At 49.6% G+C, this 24,816-nt stretch overlaps 1 protein-coding gene across 4 annotated transcripts in view; it reads left to right on the forward strand.

Annotated features, from left to right (window-relative positions):
• SAMD4A (sterile alpha motif domain containing 4A) overlaps window positions 1–24,816 on the forward strand; it is a 99,163-nt gene that overhangs the window by 54,831 nt on the left and 19,516 nt on the right. For 2 of the 4 annotated variants that reach the window (XM_048306162.1, XM_048306161.1), the window contains exons 3-4: window positions 6,615–7,133; window positions 23,573–23,836. In XM_048306162.1, coding sequence (XP_048162119.1) covers window positions 6,615–7,133; window positions 23,573–23,836 — 783 coding nt within the window. The remainder of the gene's footprint in view (window positions 1–6,614; window positions 7,134–23,572; window positions 23,837–24,816) is intronic. The other 2 variants (XM_048306164.1, XM_048306163.1) reach the window with 1 other exon arrangement.

Genomic DNA, 24,816 nt, shown 5'->3' on the forward strand with positions numbered 1-24,816 from the left:
GATGGTTGGATTCAATGATCTTAGAGGTCTTTTCCAACCTTAATGATCCGATGATTCCCTCTCTTAGTCATTTCTTGCTCGGGCAAATTATCTGAATGGGCTTTTGAGAACTTTTTATGGAAAACAGAAAACAGGGCACAATAAAACTGTAATTTAAGAGCAATTTGCTGACAACTGGAGCCCTTAAGTGCACTGACTTGGCATTGAGGGGCAATGATACCAAGCCTCCTGTGTGAATGTCCTCTTTGTCAGTGTGCAGTTTTACAAACACTTCTAGTCTTTAAATTGTTGTCCTTGTTGCTCAGGATAAGCTGTTGTCTATTTCATAAGTTACACGTCACTCATCTCACTCGCTTCATCAAAATCACAATCAGCAAATACATGGAATCCTGGAATAGTTTGGATTGGAAGGGACCTTGAAGACCACCTTGTTCCAACCCCCTGCCTCAGGCAGGGACACCTTCCACTATCCCACATTGTTCCAAGTCCCTCCAACCTGGCCTTGGACACTTCCAGGGATCCAGGGGCAGCCACAGCTTCTCTGGGAAAACCTGTGCCAGGGCCTCACCATCCTCAAAGGGAAGACTTCCTTCCCAATATCCCATCCATCCCTGCCCTCTGGCAGTGGGAAGCCATTCCCTGTGTCCTGTCCCTCCATCCCTTGTCCCCAGTCCCTCTCCAGCTCTCCTGGAGCCCCTTCAGGCCCTGCAAGGGGCTCTGAGGTCTCCCTGGAGCCTTCTCTTCTCCAGGTGAGCACCCCCAGCTCTCCCAGCCTGGCTCCAGAGCAGAAGGGCTCCAGCCCTCGGAGCATCTCTTTGGCCTGCAGAACACTTCACTTGTGTTCTGCTTCACTGTGAAATGTGATAAGTTGTATATATGACAACAGGAGAGAGAGATGAGGAGAACCCAGTTTCTGCTTTCAAAATGAAATGCTTTACCTTGGGTGTTGGTTGTTTTTTGGGTTCTTTCAAGGGCTTGAGAGTACTTGGCGTTACCGGTGTTCCTTGAAGACGTGTCACCTGGTGAGCCCACACGTTCTTTTCCTGTGCTGACAGCTGCTCTTGGCCATCCCTCTCAGCAGGGGTGGTGCTTCTAAACTGGAATTCTCTGGTCCAGAAGTCTGTTTGCAAAAATCAAAACTAGAATTAAAACCCCTGCAGTTTGGTGCTTCAGGGTTTGTGAATGCAGGCACCAGTGTGCTATTCATGTTGTTTTTTGCAGAGACTTTGTCTATCCCTGCCTTTGTCCATCTGGCCTGGCTCTGTGTTTGAAAAACTGTGACTGTTTGCAGGACATCATAACTATGTGCCTCGCTGGTGGCTGAAATAACCCCATCATCACTCAAGGAGGCAGGTTCAGAGGAAAGGCAGCAAGGTCCCTCATGCAGTGCAGCGTTAGAGGTGGATCCACCACCACTGGACATGGAGGCAATTAACAGTTTGCAGGGATCCAGCAGTGATTAAGCAGATTTGTGACAGAGAAATCCCTTAACAGCTTAATATAATTGACAAACTTCACCTCTTTTTCCAGCCAGAAAGCCCTGGTTTTGGGGATGGTGTTGGTCCTATTCATAGCACAAGCACAGGTTTCAGCCTTGGAAGCAGGATCCAGCTATATTTGGAGCTGGATTTATCCACAGGCATGCTGCACATGCATCAGCTGGGCTGTCTAGCAGCAAAATCCTGTCAGTTAAGTAATCCTACAGTAGAAGGTAGTTTCACATCCCACCTTCATTCAGCTTCTCATCCAAGAAAATGTCCCGTAACAAAAATTGGGATTTTCTGCTTTGGGGGTACCAGCAGCTCCCATCCCTTCCCAGTACAGGGCTGGTCAGTTGTTTTCTTAGCTCATCTCCAAAAGGAGATAGCAGTGCAATGGCAGCAGAGGGCAGAAAAGGGATTTTTGGGGAGTTTCAAGGCAGCAAGGGGGGTGGGATTTAACTTTGGGGCTCTTTCGATGCTCAGATTTGCTGATATTTGTGACATTCCACAAAGCAGCGAATGGGAAGCACCAAGCATCCCTGAAGCAGCATCCAGGGGAACTAATGAGGGGGTCATGTGATTAGTGCCTGCAGCCCACCACAGGTATCGTGTCAGGACCCTGGGATGTGGGATCCCAAAACACATCCTCATCTCAGCTGACCCGGAGTGCTTTTTCTGGCAATCAAGGATGAGATATCCCAGACGTCCAGGAGCACGTGGAATCAGGTGGGGGGCTGAAGTGGGGGCTCCTGCGTTCAGGGAGAGGGTGGAGAGGGGCTTTGGGGTGTTGCCAGCCCCTCTCCCCTGCCCACAGGCAGCTCCAGCTTTCCCTCTCCTGCGCTGCCCTCTCCAGATCCTTCTATTTTCTGGCAGATAGGATTAAGCCTGACCTTCTGCCCCATCTCAGAGAGAGCCAAACCTCTTTCGGATCTAATTATTTTCCATTTTTGTTTAATTGTGCACATCCTGCTGCTGGCTGAGAAGGAGAGCAGCTCCTGCCTGGGCTGGGGCAGGGAAGGGCACCCAGCCCTTCATCAGCCACAGGCTTTTGGGGCAGTGCTCCATCTTTCAGGGTTGTGGTTTAAACCCCCAAATCTTTTGGAGGTCCAAGGCAAAGTTCCCAAGAAGCAGCTCTGGCACCATCCTGTGTTTCTCCAGTGGGGTCCTTCATGCTCAGCTCTCCCCCATGTGAGGAGGAAGAGTCCAGCCCCGGCCACTGCCTCCCTCATCATTATCCTCTCCTGCACCCAGTTTACACCAGGCTCTGCTTTCTCTGTGTGTATTTTGCTCCTATGTTTAAGTGGCACCAACTTCTTTGAGCAGTGCATTGCAGGCCTTTTTTTAATGATCTTTGATTTCTCAGTTTATCTGAGCTGCTACAGAATCCCAGCTGGTGCCAGGCTGGGGTTTGGCTGTGCCAGCCTGAAAGTGCTGCTGAACCACCACGAGAGCGATGATGAAATATCGGGGTGTGATATCCCTCTCTGCAGGAGGATGGGAGAAAATAAGACGTGTTTTCCACTCACCAGGCAGCTGACTAAGAGAGAGGGGATAGATAAATTAGATTCATCCCAACAGGAAGCCTTGCCTGGAGCAGGGACATCTGCATATGGAAAATATGGATATGCTCTGGTGGGCCTTGAGTCCTGCTACACTCATGTGTCCTTTACAACATCACTTAGGCTGAGTGTTGCTTTCCCAAATCCCATTTTTTAGCACCAAAACAACCCCTCAGCATTCCCCTGGGCACGGGAGCACACCCAGAGTACCAAAAGTCACCTCTGCTGCAGTACAGCAGCTCCTTCTCCACCAAAGCTGTGCCACATCGTGTCCCTTGCTCCTGTCGGCACAGGACGGCTCGGGCACGCCGTCGGCTGGCTCAGGAAGTGGCTCTGGAGGAGGGGGAGGTCTGTGGAGAAGTAAATACCAGTGCAGAAAGTTCCAGGGAGAGTTGCCAGCATTTCCAGCAAGCCATCTAGCGGCTTCCTATTAAAACAGTTGCATGCCTTGGAACTGGGAAGGTGAAGCTGGAGGGGTGAGTGCTGCTCACCACTGCAGTTGTGTCAGGAAACTGATGTCCAGGGTTTGGTCTTAATTGGGTAAAGGTGCTGCTTTAACAGCCCTCTTCTGGGTCAGGGGTGGTGGGAGGGTTGGGTTAGCTGCTGGCTGGCAGTATGGGTCTTAGAGAATCATGGAATCATGGAATATCCTGAGGTTGAGGGGACCCTCAAGGATCGTAGAGTCCAGTTCCTGGGTTACAGAATATCCTTAGTTGGATATTGATTTGTTCTTACGCCTTCCCAAGAGCAAACCTGATGAATGATCCTGCAGATGGAGATCTGGATCTGCATTTCAGTGGTGTGGGTTCAGCTACCCTAGCTCAAAAACACGTGGAGGATAGAGGGATAATCAATAATTTAGAGGAGCTCCCTGTACAGAACAGATTGGAGACCACAGATAGGGAGGAAGAACCTGAAGCTTTGGGGGTTTTTTTCAGCATTTTAATTGATGAAGTTTTGGGGAGTGTGTTTAAAGCAGGCAGGAGGAAGTGCTTCTCCACCACGTGGCTCAGTCGTGGCTCCTGTAGCACAGCCTAAGACAGGGGCTGAAAGGTTGAAGGCTTTACAGAGGGGTTTGGTCAGCCCTGGAGGAGAGATTGCCGTGGAGCTGGGAAGTGTCAGTTGGCTGGTCAGGGTAGATCCTGAGCTGTCCTTGTTTGGAGTTTGTATAAGCTCTTCAGAAAAACATCTGGTGGTGGAGATCTCACCATGTCCTAGGCCATCCTGGGACAGTTTCATCATGTCCAGCTTCGTTCATCTTTGCTGCAGTTCCAGCCACAGAATCATAGAATTGTTTAGGTTGGAAAAGCCCTCCAAGATCGAGTTCAACCATTCCCCCAGCACTGCCAAGGCCATCACTGACCCATGTCCCCAAGTGCCACATCCACACAGTTTTTAAATCCCTCCAGGGATGGTGACTCCACCATTTCCCTGGGCACCAGCAGATGTGGAGAGGAGCTTGTCCATGCCAGTGTTCACCTCTCAGCAGGGTGTGAGGCTGGCTGGTGCAGCTTTTGTGTGCAGCATGGTATCTGACTGATGTGGTGCTTCCCAAGCCAGGCTCTTGCCCGCCTCGTGCTGCGGAGCCGTTTGTTCTCACCTGCATGCACCTATTTAATGTTTGCTCCTATTCATGCAGATGTTCTTTCATATCTTCTCTCCACATCTCATAGAAGCATAGAATATCCTGATTTGGGAAGGATCCATCGGGATCATTGAGTCCAACTCCTGGCCTTGCACAAGACATCCCAACAATCCCACCGTGTGCCTGAGAGCATCGCCCAAACGCTCCTGGAGCTCTGGCAAGCTGGTGCTGTGACCATTCCCTGGGAGCCTGTTCAGTGCCCAGCACCCTCTGGGGGAAGAACCTTTTCCTGATCTCCAGCCTAACTTCCTGGAGTTAGCTCTCTGACACAGCTTCATGCCATCCTTTCAAGTCCTCAACATTGACTTCTAATCCAGTTTCCTGGAGTGTTTTCCTTTCTCTTAGCGTGATACCTGCACGCTGATCACATTGATCACATCACCCTTATCACCAGTGACGTGCTGGGTGATGTCAGGGCCAGGACAGGTCTCCTTGCCCAGTACATCCTCCCAGTCTGACGGTGAATCAGCACCACCAGCTCCCTCCATATGGTTTTCAGATGAGTTGTGTGCCCACATTAGAGCAGTTTCTCTCTGCTGTGCTGCTGAGGGAGCCATGTGCAGCAGCACCTAATGAGTATCAAGATATACAGCACTGCCTGTTCTTCCAGCTATTCAGAGGCCAGTTGCTCTGTCACAGAAGGAAATTAAATTGCTCTTGACAAATGGGTGTCGGCAGTCACTTATCATCTTGTTATCTTCTAAGTGCTTACAAATAGGTTGTTTCATTATTTGTTCCATCAGTTTTCCAGGAGTTCGAGTTAAGTGACCAGTTTGTAATTCCCTGACTTTTCCTTCTGCATATTTAAATCTAACCCCTAGGTTTGCTTTTTTTCCCCCTGGTCTTCTAAAAACTCTCCTATTTGCTGTGATCTGACAGAGGAACAGGAGCTCTGGGGCTGCTTCAGCTGAGCCCTTCCCTCCTTATCTTTGGGGCTGGTGGATGCACCAACACTCTGGTTGGATGATTGTGTTCCTGCTGGAAAGCTTCTTCCCTCTGTGGCTCTCACCTGTGTTACCTCCTTTGAATCTTGACCTTTTCGATTTTCCAACCAAGTTCTCTTGAAAGGTTAGCTTTATCCACTGAGTGCTTTTGTGTAGTGTTTTCTGTAATCTGCAACAATATGGAAAATTTGGGCCAAATCGTGATCAAACCAAGACAGATCTTGGCACCCAATGTGGGGCCTGAGGGCATCAAGAGAAAGGAGTGAAAAAGGAATAACAGTTCCTGGGTAACTTAATTTTGTGTGCTGGATATAGGAAGCTTGTTAGGCAGCACGATGTGGTCTAGTTTCCCCTGGTTTGGGTGGCAGGTGGTCATGGCTATATTCTTCCCTGTTGTAGCTACTTACCTGAACATGGGTCCTGTGATAAAGACTACCATTGCTGTTATCCAGTTTGCACTATGTGTCGAGGGTTAGGGTTAGTGGGGGTTAGGGTTTGGGGTTAGGGTTTGGGGTTAGGGTTTGGGGTTAGGGCAGCCATTAGGGTTAGGGGTTAGGGTGGGTTAGTGGGGGTTGGGGTTAGGGGTTAGGGTTAGGGTGGGTTAATGGGGGTTAGGGTTAGGGTTTAGGTTTAGGGTGGGTTAATGGGGGTTGGGGTTAGGGTTCGGGTTAGGGGTTAGGGTAGGCTTCGGGTTAGGGTTAGGAACAGCAGCAGTGGAGTAGAGTTGGGTGTAGTTTGGCTTTTCCGGTGATTTTCAGGAGCATCTGGTAACTTCTGGCATCCAGTTTGCCGTGACCATGGTTTTTGGAGGGTGTTGACCCCCTTGCCAGGGAGGTGCTCACACTGTGGCGACACGCATGTGGAAATCTTTTTGGCGTGTTGTATTTACCCTGCCAGGGGCTGGTTATTTCTTTATTAACTCTGTTTTTCAATTTCTCAATTATCTTCTTCCCCCCCCCCCCCCCCCCCCATATTCCTTCAACAGGAATCATTAACCAGTGGCAACAGGAATCCAAGGATAAAGTGATCTCCCTCTTGTTAACCCACCTGCCTTTACTGAAGCCCGGCAACATCGAGGCGAAAGTCGAGTACATGAAACTCTTGCCCAAAATCCTGGCGCACTCGATCGAGCACAACCAGCACATCGAGGAGAGCAGGCAGCTGCTGTCCTATGCCTTGATACACCCTGCCACCTCCCTGGAGGACAGGAGCGCCCTGGCCATGTGGCTCAACCATCTGGAGGACCGCACGTCGGGGGGCTTCGGCGGGCAGGGCCGGGGCCGCTCGGACTCGGTGGACTACGGGCAGGCGCACTACTATCACCAAAGACAGAACTCCGACGACAAACTCAACGGGTGGCAGAACTCTCGGGACTCCGGCATCAGCGTCAGCGCCTCCAGCTGGCAGGACAAAAACCTGGCCTGCGAGAACGGCCACCTGCCCCTCTACTCCTCCTCCTCCGTCCCCACCACCATCAACACCATCGGCACTAGCACAAGCACCAGTAAGTACCCACGGGAGGCTCTGGGGACCGGCCCCTCATCCCACTAGGAATTACTGCTTTGCCGTGGTTAGCAGAGGGGCTAAATTCATCTGGGCCATAGAAAACTCCTTTTTTTTTTTTTTTTTCCTTCTTCCTTTCCTCACCTGCTTTTTTTATTTCCTGCTTGCCTTGTTGGGTTTTTTTTCTTCTAGTCCTGTTGGGTTTTAAAGACCTGGGACTTGGAGAGGAGGAGGGAAAACCAGCAAAGCATAAGAAAAAGGTAGAGCAAAAAATACGCATTATCGAAATGAACCCCTTGTATTTCATGTAGCTCTGTGTAGATTTACAGTTCATGTTTCAAGAATGCCTAAAGCAAGTGGAAAGCTGATGATTCATGCCCAAAAGTGAGCTGGAGGACTTGAGTCAAGTCCAAAAGTGTGCTGAGGACTTACTGGGAGGAAATGGGATTGGGACCCCAAGCGCAGGCATAAGTTTTGGAAGCAGGACTGGAATCCACCAGCTTCAGGATATCTGAAAACATCCCCTTGTATTTGCAGTGCAGAGGTGTGAAGCTGGCGGTGATTGACAAGTTTAGATGGACAGTCCTCAGTGTTTCCCAGGAGAGTTGGGTGGTTCTTTCCCCATGGAGACATTGCCAGGCTTTGATGGATGGTGCAGAGCCCAGCCCGAGGCTTGGACACGCAGAGATGCTGCAGAGCACTGTGACTGGAGCTTTATCACGGGTTTTGTGTGACGCTGTAGTGCAGCTATAACTGGTGTTTAAAGCAGCCATTGATGCCTGTGAGCCTTCCTTGGGAGAGCAGGAACAAGGCATCTTCTCAGTAGGATTCAGAAGCTCCCCTGCCCACCCTCTTGCTCTGTGGAGGGCTGTCACGCCTTTGGGTGACTGCCACCATGTCACCTGCGGGGCTGCATGTCCTCCTTCACTTTGGGATATTCAGAAAGGCTCTCTCCAAGGTGCTTTTTCAGCATCTTCTAGAAACCAGGGATGCAGAGAGCACTTTGGGGAGGAGAGGCTTCTTGTGGTAGCAGCCCTGGTTTCTCTATCAGTGTGTGGAAAGCCACAATTAAATAGCTAAGAGCTTTAAAATGGTCACTTAAGGCTTCTGGGCTTTTCCCTCTCCTGTAAGAATTGCATTTTTTTAAAGTGGTGTTTCAAATCAGCAGCAATACAAAACACAGCTCTGGGTTTATTGCTGTAGCACTCTGGTCCCTGCCTCTCCCGTGTTCATCCTTGCAGGCACGTGGGGATTTAGCAGAAGGGTCTCAGCTTCTCCACTCTCAACCATTGTGCCCATCCCATCCCCTGCCTGTGAAGCCCCCAGCTCATGTTGCTGTGGGATTGTGTGATGTTCAGCTTCTCTGAGAGCCAGTCCCTGTCCTGTGGAGCTGTTCCTGGGTGACCAAGCTACATGGGAAAGGTTTAACAAGGAGGCAGGGTGAGAAAAACCCCGTGAATTTACTTGCAGTCGGTCTGTTAAACCTCTTCAAGGATTATTTGGGGGGGATTTTCCATGTGGTTTTTGCAGGCCTGGTGGTTCAGAGGCTTTGCACATCAGGGAGGCAGCGGGAAGAGAGGCTTCAGAAGGGGTCTGGTGCCTCATGTCAGGATCTGGAAGCAGGGAGGTGTGGTGGGTGCAGCCGGTTTAATCACTGACGGTGGCTGAAGCTCTGCAAGATGTGTTAGGTCTTGAAGGACTCTTTCCACAAATCCCACAGTGTTTCTTTGAGCCTTTCTGTGCTCAGACTTAGCTCTCAGAAGAAGCTTTGACCCACCCCTTGCCCATCATGGTCCCCAAGTACTGGCACAAGATCCCAAAACTGAGCAAACAGCCAAACTATTCAGCAGTGCCTGAGCTGCTGCACTGCTGTGGTTTTTCCTAAATTCTCCCAGAATTAGGTGTGTGCAGCAGCACTGGGACAGGAACACGTGTGGCTCTGCCAACAGCCCTACTCTTTACCCAGTCTTTTGCTTGAATCCCTCCTCGGTCTCTGCCACTTGCTTGGCTGCATCATGCCCTGCTAGTGATAGTTTAGTCCCACATGTTAAGCTGTTGTAACTCCTGCAGACATATTTTGGTGGCACCATGCTCAGGCAACCGTGGACTGAGCTGGAGGTGACCCAAGCACACTTCATGTGTTAGTCCATAAACTTCCTTAACACAATATTTGGCTTGGGCACAAGCCTGGTAAGTCCACAGATAGATGCTAAAAAATAAACACGGCTGTCAGCCTTTGTCCCAGCCCCTTGACTCAATCGATACATTTATTAATCTTTTATTCCAAAGCAAAGCCCTCAACCCCGTAGTGTTTGTTTAGGTTTTAGTGTTGTTATTAGTTTTAAGTTATCCCTCTTACTCAGAAGTGTTTGTCTGTGCAGAGGCTTTAATCCAGCAACACCCTGCAGGGCACAGCCTTCCCTGACCCATCCCTGCAAAGGCACTGCCTGTTGCTGACACTGGAATGGGGCAGAGTCTTTCCCAGAGCAGTGATGTGGTGATCTTGCCTGAGCTACGTTCTTCTGGTGCTGTGGCACAATTAGGTTTAATGCCATCATGGCACAAGGCTTAAATATGGGTGGCTGAAGCTCGTGTGATGTTTTGCTTTGCGCTGTCCTTGACTTTGACTCAACCTAGACCTCGGCTCTGAGATTTGGTTCAGGATTAGTTCATCTCCAGCTCTCCCATAACAGCACTGATAGGGGTTAGCCAAGGTTAGCCAAGACTTGAGGAGATGTTGTGGGAAGCAAGTCTGGGGTGCTCTGAAGGAGAATCACTCTGATTTACCACAGTAATGGTACTCCAGGAGTGGGACCAGTGTCCTAAGTGATGAATTTGGATTTGGAGTGATCAGAGGATATGGACTCACCCCAAACAATGGAAGTCTGCCCAGAGAAGCTGTGGCTGTCTCATCCTTGCAAGTGTTCAAGGCCAGGCTGGATGGGTCTTCAGCCTGGTCTAATGGAAAGTGTCCCTGCCCATGGCAGGGGAGTGGAACCAGATGGTCTTGAAGGTCCCTTCCAACCCAAACCATTCTGGGATTCTGTGGCGTTCATGTGCTTCTTCCCATCCACTGCATCACTGCTTTCTCAGCCATTCCTGCAAAGCTTGAGATGCAACTTTAAACCAAGCTTTAGTGTGCTGGGGGTACAGGCAGCCTTGGCATGGGCTGAGGAGCACAGGCAGGGAGTAGGCTGGAGCTGCTCCGGCGCGGGGGACGGGGTGAAGCCCGGAGTCCTGGCTCTGTGGCTGGGTCAGGCAGCAGTTGCAAAATGTTGGGGTTGCACAATGCCTTTGTGACAGAGACACGGCCTGGGAACTGTGAAAGGACAGAGGAAAGCAGCTTGTTTTCAAAGCTGCCAACAGCTTCTTGCATGGGGGCTCCAGCTCCTTCCCTACCCCTGTAACCAGCTCCACCTGAGTACAGTCTGATGGCATGACAGGATTTGTTGTCAAATGGAAGAAGCACAGCTTAGCCCTGTGTTTGCCACCCTCTTGGAAGGGAATCTGTGTGGAGGCAAAGGAGGGTCTCCTGTAAGATGTGCTGAGGAGGAGGAGGAATGCAGGTACATTGGTCTCATTTGGACCATAGAGTCACAGGTCAGTGATGGATAGGTACAGAGACCTTGCTAGGGAATATCCTGCAGAGCAGGAATCTGGCACTGTGTTCATACTGGGGGGATGTTGCACTCTGGTGTTTCAGTGTCACTGCACTGCCTGGGTTCCCTCTGTGAGGGAACAGAGAGGTCCTTGGACCAGCAAAGCTTTTGCCATTCTGGAGCCACCCTTGTGCTCCTGCACAAATGGGAAAGATGCCAGGTGCTCAGGCCTGCTACACCCTTCCCATGGGAATCTCTGCCAGAAAACTGGTGGTGTTTGTCTGCAAGGAGAAGGAGAGCAAGCAGAGCAAGGGAGAAGAAATACTCACCTGTACAAACTTTTTGTCCTGAAAAAGAAAAATCTCCAGGTTGTCCTAGAGCTGAAGTAAATCAAGGTTCTTCCTTCCATGCACCCCAGCCCAGGTTCAAACTGACAGAGGGCAGGGTTGAATTGGATATTGGGAAGAAATTCTTCCCTGTGAGGGTGGTGAGGCAGAGATTGCCCAGAGAACCTGTGACTGCTCCATCCCTGGAAGTGTCCAACACCAAGTTGGATGGGGCTTGGAGCAACCTGGGATAGTGGAGGGTGCCCTTGCCCGTGGCAGGGGGTTGGACTAGATGATCTCTAAGGTCCCTTCCAACCCAAACAATTCTGTGTTTCTGTGATCCTGCCCTACAGGCAGATCTGCAGCTGCTGGACTGTGTGTCAGAATGTGTGTGTGTGACATGGCTTGCAGGATTTTGCCAGCATTTGCTCTATTGATGGAATCCCCAGTGAGAGGGCAGATGAACATGCTGGAGCTCTCCCCGAGTCATCAGGGAACTGAGGTGGAACAAACAACACTTGCCATGAACGGAGTGTGGGTTTCCTGACTCTTCCTCCCTTACACTGCTGTGCAACAGCTCACAGCTTAGCACTGGAGACAACCCTGTCACCATACCTGGTAGCCAGACTGAGCTGGGTGATGGGAGAACTGCATGTTTTAACTCACAGGACCACCTTGTTCTGTGTTGGGTTGATGGGCAGCCCACAGGACCACCCTGTTCTGTGTTGGGTTGATGGGCAGCTTGCAAGTTGTTGTCCTCTGTGTAGTTTTGAACAACACCTGAAGGGAACACACTGTGTGTCCTCAGCCTCTGTTTGCCTTACACAAGGCGACACATTTCCTCCCATGCAAACTTAGCAAAACATGCCATGGGAAAATGAAAAAGTCTTAATGAGGTTACAGCAGTGAAGCAAACAAATGTCCTGTTCTTGCTGCAGGGGGATTAGCTTCGGGAATTGCCTTCAGAACATTGTTTCTCAGTTGGCCTTGCTGAGACTTGGCACTCTGGCACTCGTCCTGCCAGCCGGGGACACCTCTCACGTCTGCTTTTCTTCTCTTTTACTGATAGACTGAGAAAAGCTCGTTGACCTTTATTACACTTGAGCTTCTCAGTGGTGGCAGACAAGGGCATTTGTTGTCTTGCTCATGCCCTCTAGTGTCACACACAATGGGCAGAGAAGACTTTCAGAAGTCTCCCGCTTTGTCGGGTTCCCAGTGCTACAAAATCTTGCTAATCCTGTAGCTTGAAATCAGAATTGTTGTACAAGAAAATCAGGGGTGAGCAGAGTTATTTTCTGAAATCCATGTACATAAATACAGCAGCAAACAGGACTGTGAGTGAGAACAACACAGAATCATGGGATCACTTAGGCTGGGAAAGACCTTTAAAATCATCAAGTCCATCTGTAATCTTCTACTGCAGCGCTGAACAGCAGATACAGATTTTCTGTCCCCTCTGTAAATTCAAAGCACTTTGCTCTTGGGAGACACAGTCCAGGGCCTGGGGACCATTGCTCAGCCAGTGAGATGAATGGTCACCCACCCTCAGCCTGGAGGCCATCAAGCATTGGAGATGGAAGAGGTGGTGGAGAACAAGAGTGATGTCCTTTTGGGGTGTCAGCAATGCTGGGGAAGATCTGCTACTGCTTGAGTGTGTTTTATAGCCAGCATCCCTTCCTTTTCTAACCCTGCAACTTCAGTTTATCTGCCCCAGCCCGTTTGGATCCTCCTTTGAGCCTGTTCTGGCACATTCCTTTCGCTTCTTTGCTCCTAAAGGATCTCTGCTCTCTGTCTTTGGTTGACTGACAAAGGTCAGCGTGATGCTGAGGTCCCACCTTCAGTCATCTCCACAGGCTTTCTAGACTGACACCCAAGCTCTTCAGCCTACCTTTCATCTTCCAAACATCATAACCTGCACTGGAAGGGAAGAAAAGACAGATTCACAGGGTGACTTAGAGTAACCCATCAACCATTGAAGAACACTCGGCTCAGGACATCTGGGAGGGTCACTCTCCTGTTTTGTTCGTTCAAGACTTGCAGACCACAGGTAGCTTTGCTCGTAGGGATGCCCATCAGTGCAGCCATGGGGCAGAAGTTTCTTACCAGCAGCTGTTGGCTCTCTGGGCATGCAGATGGCTCTGGGAGATATGGATGGCTCAGGGGGGATTCCAGTGCCTCTGGCAGGTTGTGGATGGTTCTGGGAGGATAAGGGTGGCTCGGGGAGCATGTGGATAGCTCTAGGGGGATGTGGATAGCTCTGTGGGGAGGAGGTTAGCAAGGCAGAGCAGATGTTACCTGAGGCATCAGACAGCATAGAGACAGAGCAGGGTCCTCCCTGCCACGCCTGCTCTGCTCTCACGTGGGAATGAGTGACAACACGGGGCATATGTGCAGCCTACAGCTTTTGGGATGTGCTGATCCTGCTCTAGCAGGGTGTGGAGTGAGTGAGGGATCCCTGCTTGCCAAGCAGAGTGAGTAGGCAGCAAAGGGAATGTGTTTGCCATGGGTGTGCTCTGGCAAGTGGATTTTCCCAGCAGTGGCATGGATCTTGTGGTTGTACCTCTGCTTGACCCCTCATCAGCCATGATGCTTGGAGGCAGAGATGTCACCAAAGGGCAGAAGAGTCTCCAAAAGGAAAGAGGAGAGCAGACCTCGAGGCTGGGCTCAGCAGTGACTTGCACCAGGTGATACCATGGGTGGCTCATAACCATGGATGGATGGGACTGGTCAGTACCATGTGAGTGCTCCTAATCCAGCCCTCATGACACCAAATGATGGCTCCAGGCACTTAAATATTCCCTGTGCTCTGGGCTGCCTTAGCCTTGCAAACAGCCCTGTGTTGGGTAAGCCATGGAGCAGGTGGTGGTTGGTCTGCATGGATGGGGAGGAGGAGAGGGAGCACTGGGTGCCAGCCAGAGACATGTGGCTGTCCCCAAAGTGGGCATGTCACACATGTGTCCCCTGGGATCACACCGTTCCTTCTTCCAGACCTTCTTTATGCAAGGTTTGGTCTGTACCCACACACGGAAACAGCATGAAGCTGAGTCAGGGAAGGTTTAGGTTGGATATCAGGTTGTTCCCCCAGAGGGTGGCTGGTGAGCAGGCTTCCCAGGGAATGGTCACGGCCCCAAGCCTGACAGAGGTCAAGGAGTGTTTGAACAACAGTCTCAGGCACAGGATGGGATTCTTGGAGTGTCCTGTGCAGGGCCAGGAGTTGGACCTGATGAACCTGATGGATGCCTTCCAACTCTGCATCTTCTGTGAATCTGTGATCTTATGGAGCACTGCTCCCAAGCTTACATACCCTACTCACAAAGCGATGGCTCTGCAGCTTCCTGGCTGGAATGAGGCCACCTAATGTGGGAATCTCTATTCCAGGAGCACCCGGGAATGTTCCCACCCTCTCAGCTTGTGAAATCCCAGTGCAGTCACCGACTGTAGGTGCTCAGGGCAGGGAATGCCTGCCCTGGTTTTGCTGTTGATGGGTTGCTTGTCCCTTGATGGGAGGATAGGACACTATCCTTGATGTGCAGGTTGGAATGGAGGGAGATTGAAGCTTGTGGCTCTGATGCCACCTCCACTTCCCTTAGAGCAGTCTGGGTGTCTCAGGGGTGGATGTCAGGAAGCAGCAGCAATGCTTTAGTCTTTGGGATTCCTGTCGCCAATGAATGTGCGCCCAGAAGCGGCGCAGAAGCTGCCAGGGCAGCTGATTGATGCTCTCCGGGTTGTGGAGCAAAGTCAGACAGCCCCAGTAATTCTCTCAGACCCCTGAGAAGTCTCCTCTCTCTGGGAGGTTTTGTTGATGGATGTACCCTCCTAGACCCAGGTGTATTTTTCCAGCTGTCGGACACAGGCACAGACCACAGCAAGCCGTGGTTACTCAGTGCATGGGAGCTTGGTGCTCTCCCAAAGGAAGCTTTGCTTTTCCCATCACCCCATGAGCACCTGTGGGTTCCTGTCTGCACTTTGCATCACCCTTGGAGCCATCAGCAGGGGACCAAGGGCTCCATCTGGGAGCCAGGGCTGTTCCTCAGCACCTCCACTATTAACTTACATCTGTTAAGGGCCTTATGAGTAATTCCCTCCTTGAACCTTTCTTGTTTCTCCATGACCTCGTCCCAACACCACCATTCCACAGCCTTCCCTCAAAGCATCGCTAGAATCACATTTGTGATGTTTTCCTGAGCATCTTCATGGGGCAAGAAACCCTTGGAGAGAATCCCCTTCCCGTTGCTCATCCTTAGAATCCGTGCAACTCTGGCCTTTGGCAAGTAAAGGAATGGAAAGAGATGAGCTCTCCTTCCCCCCACCGTCACACAGCATCTGCAGTGAAATGGCAGGAGGGCACAGAGGAGGGGTGGGAATGCTGTGGTTTGGATTCATCCGGAGTGATTCCAGTCTCCTTCCCCACTGCACTGGGACTTGCTGTGTTCTCCTGACTCAGTAACACACTGCTATTTAATTAACTTTTGACTTCTGGTTTAAAGGAGCAGTGCACAAAATAGTTATTTACTTCATTTGGAAATTCTTTTATTCGTTACCATAATTATAGCTTCCTCCCCCTTTTTTTTCTTTTTTTTTTTGTACTCTTTTTTTTTTTTTATATATTTTAATTAGCAAGGGAAGGGAGGGAGGGAGGGGGAATATTTGCTGCTCTCCTTGTGGTTATCACATCCTTCAAATTACTAAAAGAGGCTGGGATAATAGGTCTGGTGATTATATATAGGCACCATCTGCTCTGTGGCTGCTTCCTATCAAAGTGCAGTTAGGAGAGTGCAAGGAGGATATTTTCTCTCCAGCTATATTAAGACTGTTTCCATCTCGGCTCCAAAGCAAAGCTCTCTGCATGCAAATGGATCAAATGTGCTGTAATCAATGGCTCCGTTTTGGCAGCCTTGAAGCTGTTTTTTTTTTTAATTTTGTTTTATTTTCCCCTCAAGTTTTGCTATTCCCATCCATTATGCAATTTTATTTGAGGCTGGTTGTTCTGCATTTGATGTTTTCTTGTAACCATAGTCCCCCTGTTTGCTGAGCAATGCGGTCTCATGTTAGCTGGCGCAGGGATCTGTGTCATAACTTGAATGCGAGGCAATATCTGAGCAATCAGGAATGTTTTGGAGGATGATGAAGGCAGATTTTTAGGATGCATCTGCTGTCGGTATGTAGAGGAGGTGGAAAGCTGAGCTGAGTTAATTTGGAGCAGTAATGGGAAAGAATTAATACTTGGTTTATGATAGCAGCCGTGGCTGTCCTGTTGCTGCTGGGGATTGTTGGGGAGCATTTCAGGGCTCAGGGTTTGGGAGTCATAGAATTTTAGAATTCCAGACTGATTTGTGTTGGAAGGGACCTTAAAGAACATCCAGTTCCACCCCCTGCCATGGGCAGGGCCACCTTCCACTATCCCAGGTTGCTCCGTGCCCTCTCCACCCTGGCCTGGAACACTTCTAGGGATGGGGCAGCCACAGCTTCTCTGGGCACCCTGTGCCAGGGCCCCCCCACCCTCACAGGGAAGAATTTCTTCCCAATATCCAATTTGACCCTGCCCTCTGTCAGTGAGAAGCCATTCCCCCTTGTCCTGGGGTGTCCCATATTGTGTCCCTGATGGGCACCATCTTTTGCATCTTCCCATGTGGGAAACTGGATACTGCATTTGCCCCTTGATGGCCTTGGGGACCCAGCAGGCTTCTCTTTTCTCCTGGAGCTGGTAAAATTTTATGCTTATGAAAGATAAGGAGGAGAAGGAATAAGACATGGCCAGCCCAGATGGAAAGGGAAGCTGCTCAGGATGGGGGTGTGTGAGTTCCCAAGAGGTGGAGGCCAGAGGAAGGCTGAAACACTGAGGAATTTGTCTTGCAAGATCTGTGCCATGGTGGCTTTTTCGAATGAGTGAAAGTGGCTAAAAAGAGACAAGGGAGGAGAAAATCCAAACTAAGTCAGCCAGGATGGAAAAGGCTACAGGCTGTTTCAGTCTGGGTGATGACTGTGGGACGTACATCACGTAAGACACTCGTTGTCCTCAGGTGTTTTGTCACTGCTAAAGACACACTGCCTCCCTGCTCTCACTCCACAGGTTGTTAATGACTCTAGGGGTTATTGGATCCCAGTATATTGTGTCAATTCCAGAGGTTTCACATTCACCTCTTCCACTTGACTGGTTTAAGGCCCTTTGTTTCTCACTCCCAGTTTCCCACAGGTTGCATATTGCTGTATAAAGGATGCACATCTTCCAGGTTGGCCTCCTGAAATGGTTGCAAGTGGTGGAGGGGTTTCTCCATCTGGAGTGTAACGTGTGGTGGAAGCTGATGCTGTTGGAAGTCTCAGCAGGGAGATGCTCCTCAGACCAGGGATTGAGGCAGTGAGGAGCCCTGGCTGCTGCTGGAGCAAGGAAAATGTTCCGGGACATCCCTTTTGGGTGGAAAAGGACTTTGGGAAGGAGAGTTTCTGCATCCCAATGCTGTTTATCTGGCTTCATTCGTGACCAGGGGAGGAATTTCTCCCAGGAGCCCATAGCAAAAGCTATTTTCTGGGATAATTAGGGAGGTTCGGTTCAGCACAGCAGCATTTGATATTAATGGACCGGGATTCCCCGGGGACAAACACTGATTTTCTGTGCTTTGTGTATAGATTTAGGAGAAAAAATGCATTTATTGGCCTGGACATTGGGGCATTGTGTTTACCCCAAGAGACTCGTGGTTTAGGGCAGCACTTCCTTGCAACATACCCCTAATCCTCCATCCCCACCCATTCCCACCTCCCTGAGCCATCATTCCATGCATCCTTTTGTCTGTGAGTTAAATCCTGGTTGGATTCACATCTGTCTTGCTCCCAGCTTGCTGGATGCTCTAGTGGGAAGCAAGGACATTTCAGTACTTAGAAGGGGCTCATAAAGAAGAGGGAAAGGGACTTTTTACATGGGCTGAGGGAAAGGTTTTAAATTAAAAGAGGGGAGATTCAATTTAATTTTAACAACAGATTCTTGCCTGTGAGGGTGGTGAGACCCTGGCACAGGTTGCCCAGAGAAGCTGTGGCTGCCCCTTCCCTGGCAGTATCCAAGGCCAGGCTGGACGGGGCTTGGAGCAACCTGGGCTAGTAGAAGGTGTCCCTGCCCACGGCAGGGGCTGGAACTGGATGTTCTTTAAGGTCCCTCCCAACCCAAACCATCCCAGGATTCTATGAAGGAGCTTGAAAGCAGCTCCTGAGCTCCTACTGCTTGGTGAGACAAGCTGGGCTTCCTTCCAGAAACGCATCCCGTCGGATTGCTGGAACCACCAAGGTCTGAATTTACACATCTTTAGATGCAGCCCTACTCCTGCTGCCACACAAATGAGTAAATAACAGTCACAGCAATTCCTGCTGGAGCCACACAGCAGGTCCACGTGTGTTTGTGCCATGCAGGGAATTTCAAAACCCCCTGTGAGGGTTCCTTCCCCGCTGAGCCTGGATGGGGTCTCGCATGAGCTGCTCAGAGAGAGCAGCAACAAACAGGTTATTGTTTCTCTGTCCAGTTTCTTGAGCAGGAAACTGTGTTTAGAAACGTCATTTCTTTAAAAAAGTTTGCTTGACAGTCTTTTTGGCAGTCTGTGCTTCTTCCTATTTCTCTGCTCAGGGCAGCTCTCTGCTTGTAGGGGGTTTTTTCTCTAATGCAGGAGTTAATACCACTAATTTCCTAATACCACTATTTTCCATAAAACCCAGTGGCTTCTTGCATTTAGGACCCTCATTTTCACCCTTTCTTGGGTTATATCAGCCCGTGGTTCAGAGGCCAGGACATGGATTATCCGGCTCCTGCAAACGCAGTTAAAGTCACAGCCACAGAACACAGGGAGATTAAAGAAAAAAAGGCACAAAGAAAAGGCTCCAAGGGTTAGGGGATGTTGAGCTGAAAAATGTTCCATCAGGTTCTGCTCTGGCCATGCTGGAGCTGCCTGGGGCACGTGGGGAGCGGGTGAATGAGGTGCCCAGGAAGGAGGCTGGGTGCCAGCTGGGCAGTGTGACCCACTGGCAGCTCTTTCCAAGGGTTCTCGGCAAAGAAGCGCTGGAAAAGCCCTGGGCATTGGTCTGCCAGCATGGGGAAGCCTTCCTGGAGGAGAGGATGTGTCGTGACTGGGATAGCAAGGAGGAGGCAGAGGGGAGGACTGAGTTGAACTTGGGGTTTGCTTTGTGAGGGGATTGCTCAGTGTTCCCTCTCCGTGGGGGAGCTTCCAGGCTGCACAAAACATTGTGTGGATTCAAAACATCCCTGCATTTTGGGGTCAGGCTGCTGTTCCTGGTACCAAAAGACCAGGAAAGGAGCTGTATGTGATCAGATGCGGCCTGAGGATGCACCATAAACAGCTTTGCAGCCAAGAAGTGCCATTTTTAGACTAAAACAACAAAAAAAAAGAGTTCAGTAGGCACCTTGCAGTGCTTTTTCCTTTCTCCAGGCATGGGGAAGATGTTATTTGGAACTGTCACCTGATGTATGGACCCTGTGCTGGTCCTTTGGGTGTCAGGGACCTGGTGGGGACTGGAGACATTCTGAACACTCTCGGTGGTGGGTGTGACTCTTGCTGGAAGCTGTCACATTTGTGTCCTGTCATGGACTATTGCAACACTTTAGGCCAGATTTCATGAAGGGCAGAGGGAGAGCGAGTGCCTCGACAGCTGTCCCATGCTGTGTGGAGGAAGGTCTGCCTGCAAAGCCCAATTCCTCAGCTCTAATTACAGGAATGGGTGGCTTTTCCCTTCTCAGGCTGAAAAAAATTGGCCCAAAACCCTGAGAAACCACAACACAAATGTCTGACGCTGTTCCACATGGTCCTCAGCGAACAAAAACCCTCTTGAAATCAGCCCTCGCCTCCCAAAATAGGCAGCACCACTTCAAAAGGGAAGAGGAGGGGGGAAAAAAAATCCCAAACCCAAGGCTTCACGGGGTGAGAGCACTTGCAGCCTCAGAGTTTCTATAAGTGTGTTGTCGTGCCTGCCAGCCCAGCCAGGGTTTGGTCCGGGATGAAGCTGGATTTGCCTGGGGAGGGGGTGGTCCCACAGGGATGCTCCCAGCGTGGTCAACAGCCGTCTCCTGTGATGGGGAACTTTGTGCTGCATTGTTGCCATCACTCTTTCTCCATCCTCTACATTTTTTTTACCTGGGAATATTATCCTGAGCTTGGTCCCAGTCTGGAGGTCATGGAGAGGTTTCTTACAAGGAAACCTGGTGTGGGTTGAGCACAACCCTGGCTGCGCAGAGCCGTGGTGGCCGAGCAAAGAGGCAACACCAACCTGCTTATCCTGGGGACAACCGTGATCTGCTCCAACCCCTGTCCTGCCTGACACATGTTTGGAAGGAGCTGGACCAGGCAGTGCCTGTGTAGAGTCTTGCAGTGCCTAAAGGGCAGGAAAACACTTCTAAAGCAGAAGTGGGGCACGCTTACAAGCCATAGGGAATCCGTGTGCCAGCGTGGGATGCCTTTTGGAGCGGTGGTTTCCCCTCTTTGTTTGCCCAGCTCGCAGCACTCAGAAAGGCAGCCGTGCCCACCCACCTCCTGGGAGCTTATCTTGCCCCAGAATAACATTTTCGATTTCCTTTTTAAATTAAAGCTTAATATTTTTGTAGTAAAAGAAAAGGAGGCTTGAGTGTAAGGTGATAAGCTCACACTTGGTTTTCTTCTGCTGAAGTTAAAGCCCACGTGGACCATTTCTTTTAGCAGGAGCGGCCCTGGGTTCACTTTGGACCATCCAAAAAGCACACAGGATGGTCAAATTCAGGTCAGGACCTACAATAAACTGATGCTTTGAAAATAATTAGCTACATCCTCTTATTTCAAGAAACTGAGGGTGTGATCACAAGCAGCAGCATTAATAAATATTATTAATACATATAATAAATATGGACATTTATTAATCCCTTGGGGGATTACAGAGTGAAAGAGGGAGAGGGGTGTGCACACCTGTCAGGTGCCATCCCAGGACTCACACTGGTTTTAGGGCTGATGGAAACAGGTAAAAGGGCTTGCAAGAAACCACATTATCATCAGTGTCTGTTACAACCAGAAAGCAGACCCTAAAGTTAGGCCAGTGCTGAGAGCCCTTAAATCATCTCAGTCTGATCCCCAGAGTAGCTGGGGTGGTTTCAAAGAGCTGGTGACTTGCAGCACCTTTTGCAGAGGGATTGTCCCTGCTGCATCTTGGGGGGTTGTGTGAACTGAGTCACAGTTCAGTAAAAATTTGGCTTAGTAAAACATGTTCTCTTGGATCTAGCGTTGCGTTATCTCGGGGAAAGAAGTGGAACTGATTTTTATCTGTTGCACTGGATGGTTTCTAATTGTCCCTGGCCATCTTTTGGAGTTCATTATTTCTCCTTCAGCCGACACCAGCTTCTAATTAGGGGACATAAAATTAAGATGGAAGAGCAGCAGTTTGCAAGGGTATTGCTGCTCGTGAAGGAATCTGGGCTGGATTTATGCCAAAAATACCCTCTTGTGTGCAGGATTTTGGTGGGGAGAGGGTGGTGTAAGCGCTGCTGGGTACCAGTGTCTGCACACACCCTGTAAGAGCTGGATTAGCAGAGCAGCTCTTCGCCTCCTGAAAGGGGACAATTAGCTCCAGTCCTCCTTGCCCCTTCTCCTGCATCTCTCCTTCATCTAAGGGAGACAAATATTTCCTAAACCAGAGTTTTTCCTACAACAAATTCTGGGTGGATTCTCTCCCTGTGGTGGTGTGACCGTGGCTGGAGGCAGCAGCTGCAGAAGGGCTCTGGGTGGTGCCAAGGTGATGCTCAGCTCTGATGATGCATTTTAACCAATTTATCCATTTTTTTCCCTATAATTCCCCCTATATTTTGGGGGTTTTAAATCCTAAATATATTTTTCTCCTGGGAGGGTAATGTGGCATCTACAGAGCCCTGTTACAGTGCTGGTTTTGGGGTACAATTGTAAAGCCAAGAGCTGAAAATCTTGGCCAAGACCTTCTGAAATCCATCTATTTCCCCATCCGGATGCATCATATCGCAACTTTAGGAGGCATAACACTGCTCTGGAAGCAATCTCAGGATCTCATTGACATCCTTTTCTGCCAAGAGACTTCTGGAAGATGTTTGTATAGTTTTTAAATGGGAAGGGAACAGTTTCTTCCCCATAAGCCAACCCCGGTGCTTCCCTGAAGAGCATGGTGTCAGTGTTACATGTTGGCACAAGAAAACCCTTTCAGAAATAGGAATTATTTAAGCATTACAGAAATCCACAGGTTTTTGGCTTCATCCATCAGCTGCCTGTGGTACCAGCTGCTTTTTGCAGGTGGTTAATAAATGCAAATGTGCTCTGGTGTTTCTCTCTTCCCTCCTTTTACAACCCTGCTATTGCCTCATTTTCATCCCGCTCCTGGTCAGCAGAGATGGCTTTGATGGTGGGTTTTCCCCCAGGCTTGAGCCAGGAGTTAAGCCTGGTGTAACTTTTGCAGCACAGTGCACCTGGCTGGGGGTTTTCCACCAAGACTCATTTTATATTAAATAATAACACATAGAGGAGTCTGAGTGGTTTTGGTGAACTGCTGTAAATGCAAAAAAGGGGATTAAGGAGCTTTAGGGCTTTGGTGCTTTAGGTGGAAAAGCCATGAGAACAATGAATTTCCCCCAGGTTTTGTACAGTTTAAAAATTGGTTTTGGAAAGAAAAATTGAAAAGTTTCTGCTTCTGTTTCTTATAGGCTGAAAGGTCATTCTAACCCCTCTGCCCTCAGATTTTCCTGCAATAGGGAAATTTTCCCTGGTTTGTATCCTAAATCTGTACGCTAAATGACATACACTGTGTTTATGGTTAAACCAGTAGTTTAGTGACTGTGGTTGATGGAATTTGAATTTTGTTAAGCAAACAGAAGAATCTTTAAATATTTTTTTCAGTACTTGACACAGAGAGAGTCCTTGGAAGTGTTTAAGGCCAGGTTGGACAGGGCTTGGAGCAACCTGGTCTAGTGGAAGGTATCCCTGCCCATGGCAGGGGATTGGAATGAGATCTGTAAGGTCCCTTCCAACACAAACTATCCCATGATCCTGTGATTTTAGTAGGACTCAGCAAGGCTGAGATGTTCCTATGGATGAGAAGTACCCTTGCAATGGCTTTGGCAGATGTGTAAGTGCTCCTGCTTCGGGGCACAAGCCAGGTCCTACCCCAAAGGGAGAGACAGAGATGCTTCCCTTGGATCTCTGTGAGGACATCCCCATCCTGGGGATTTTTACGCTCTGGAACTGCTCGATTGATGTTTTTTCCCTAGAGATGGAATCCATGCAACGCCTTCCCTTGAGCAGCCCAGCACAGCTCATGTGACCCCATCTCCTTGCAGGTACTCCCGTCCTTTTTGCTTCACAGGAGGCAAAGCAGAGAGCTCAGGGTAGGGCTCAGGGGCCCTGCAAAGCCATCAGCGAGGCACCATGGCCAACCACCACCACACATTTTGTAATTTCATTTGATTTTTTTTTTTCGGGGGACTCTGCTGCATCCCGGGCCGCGAGGGGGGAATAACCTCTTTGATTTTATTTTTTTTTCAGTTCTCTCAGGCCAGACACACCACAGCCCTTTGAAACGCTCTGTGTCCCTTACCCCACCCATGAATGTGCCAAACCAACCTCTAGGACATGGATGGATGTCTCATGAGGACTTACGAGCTAGAGGACCCCAGTGCATCCCTTCCGATCATGCCCCCCTGTCTCCACAAAGCAGTGTAGCCTCTTCGGGAAGTGGTGGGAGTGAACATTTAGAAGATCAGCCTTCCGCTCGTAACACATTCCAGGAGGAAGGGAGTGGGATGAAAGGTGAGTGACAAACCAGACCCCGACCCCCCAGCACCCAGAGGCAGGAGGGGCAGAGCCGTTTTCCCGGCAGCGCGGGGCTCTCGGTTGGCGGTTTTGGGCGAGGATCCTCGTAAGCAAACGGGGCCTCCCAGCGTTTCTTCCCGGCTTAGGAATTTAGGTTTAGGGGAATGCGTTGGGTTTTCTTTTAAGTAGCAGCTGGTCCTGATCTGACGTCTTACGCTTGGGTGCCAGTGGGCTGGTTTTGCCCCAAAATCCTGTGAGCTGCCAGCTTTCCAAAAAGCTGGATTTTTTCCATAGCCTGTGGCTTTTGGCTGCGAGTGGTGCTCTTTTTTCTCTTTCTTTTTTTATGACGGTGAAAAATAGCTTAGAGCAAGCTTAGCAAGCCATGTGTGATTTACCATTGCAGTGTTTGGTGCCCACCAAGTATTTGGGGAAGCTTTGGCTTGGAATACTTGTTTGCAGTGAATTTAACCTGTGTGTTTTGGTTGGTTTTCCTGTTATACCTGCATTTCACAGAGATTTTGGCAATAAATATATGTGGTTCTGGTGGTAAACAAGGCAGACATGAATCCCACTTGCTGCAGTCAAAGATGGAGAGCAAACTTCAGGCTGAGGAGGAATAAATAGATAAAAACTGGGCAAACACTGACTGTGTGTTCCTGGAACAGACTGAAAATGACCCTGCAGCTCTCAGACTGATTTAAACAACTCCAATTTGCATTAATGCAAAGCTGCTTGATTGTGTACAGACCAGTGGTGTATCAGAATAGGGAAATAATTGTATTTTTTAACAGTCACAAGGTCTGATTTTAGTCTAATTACAGACAAATTGAGATATGGATAAATCTGTGTGATGTGGGACTGCATTTGGCTTGGCTCTAGATGGCTTTGATGTGCATGAAATAAATGCATGAAAAACCCCTCATGGTTCCAAGGAATGTAACCAGAGGCAGGTCGGGTCCTGCAGTCTTTCTGGCCAG

This window comes from Corvus hawaiiensis, chromosome 6 (genome assembly GCF_020740725.1).
Source record: "Corvus hawaiiensis isolate bCorHaw1 chromosome 6, bCorHaw1.pri.cur, whole genome shotgun sequence".
Lineage (NCBI taxonomy): Eukaryota > Metazoa > Chordata > Aves > Passeriformes > Corvidae > Corvus > Corvus hawaiiensis.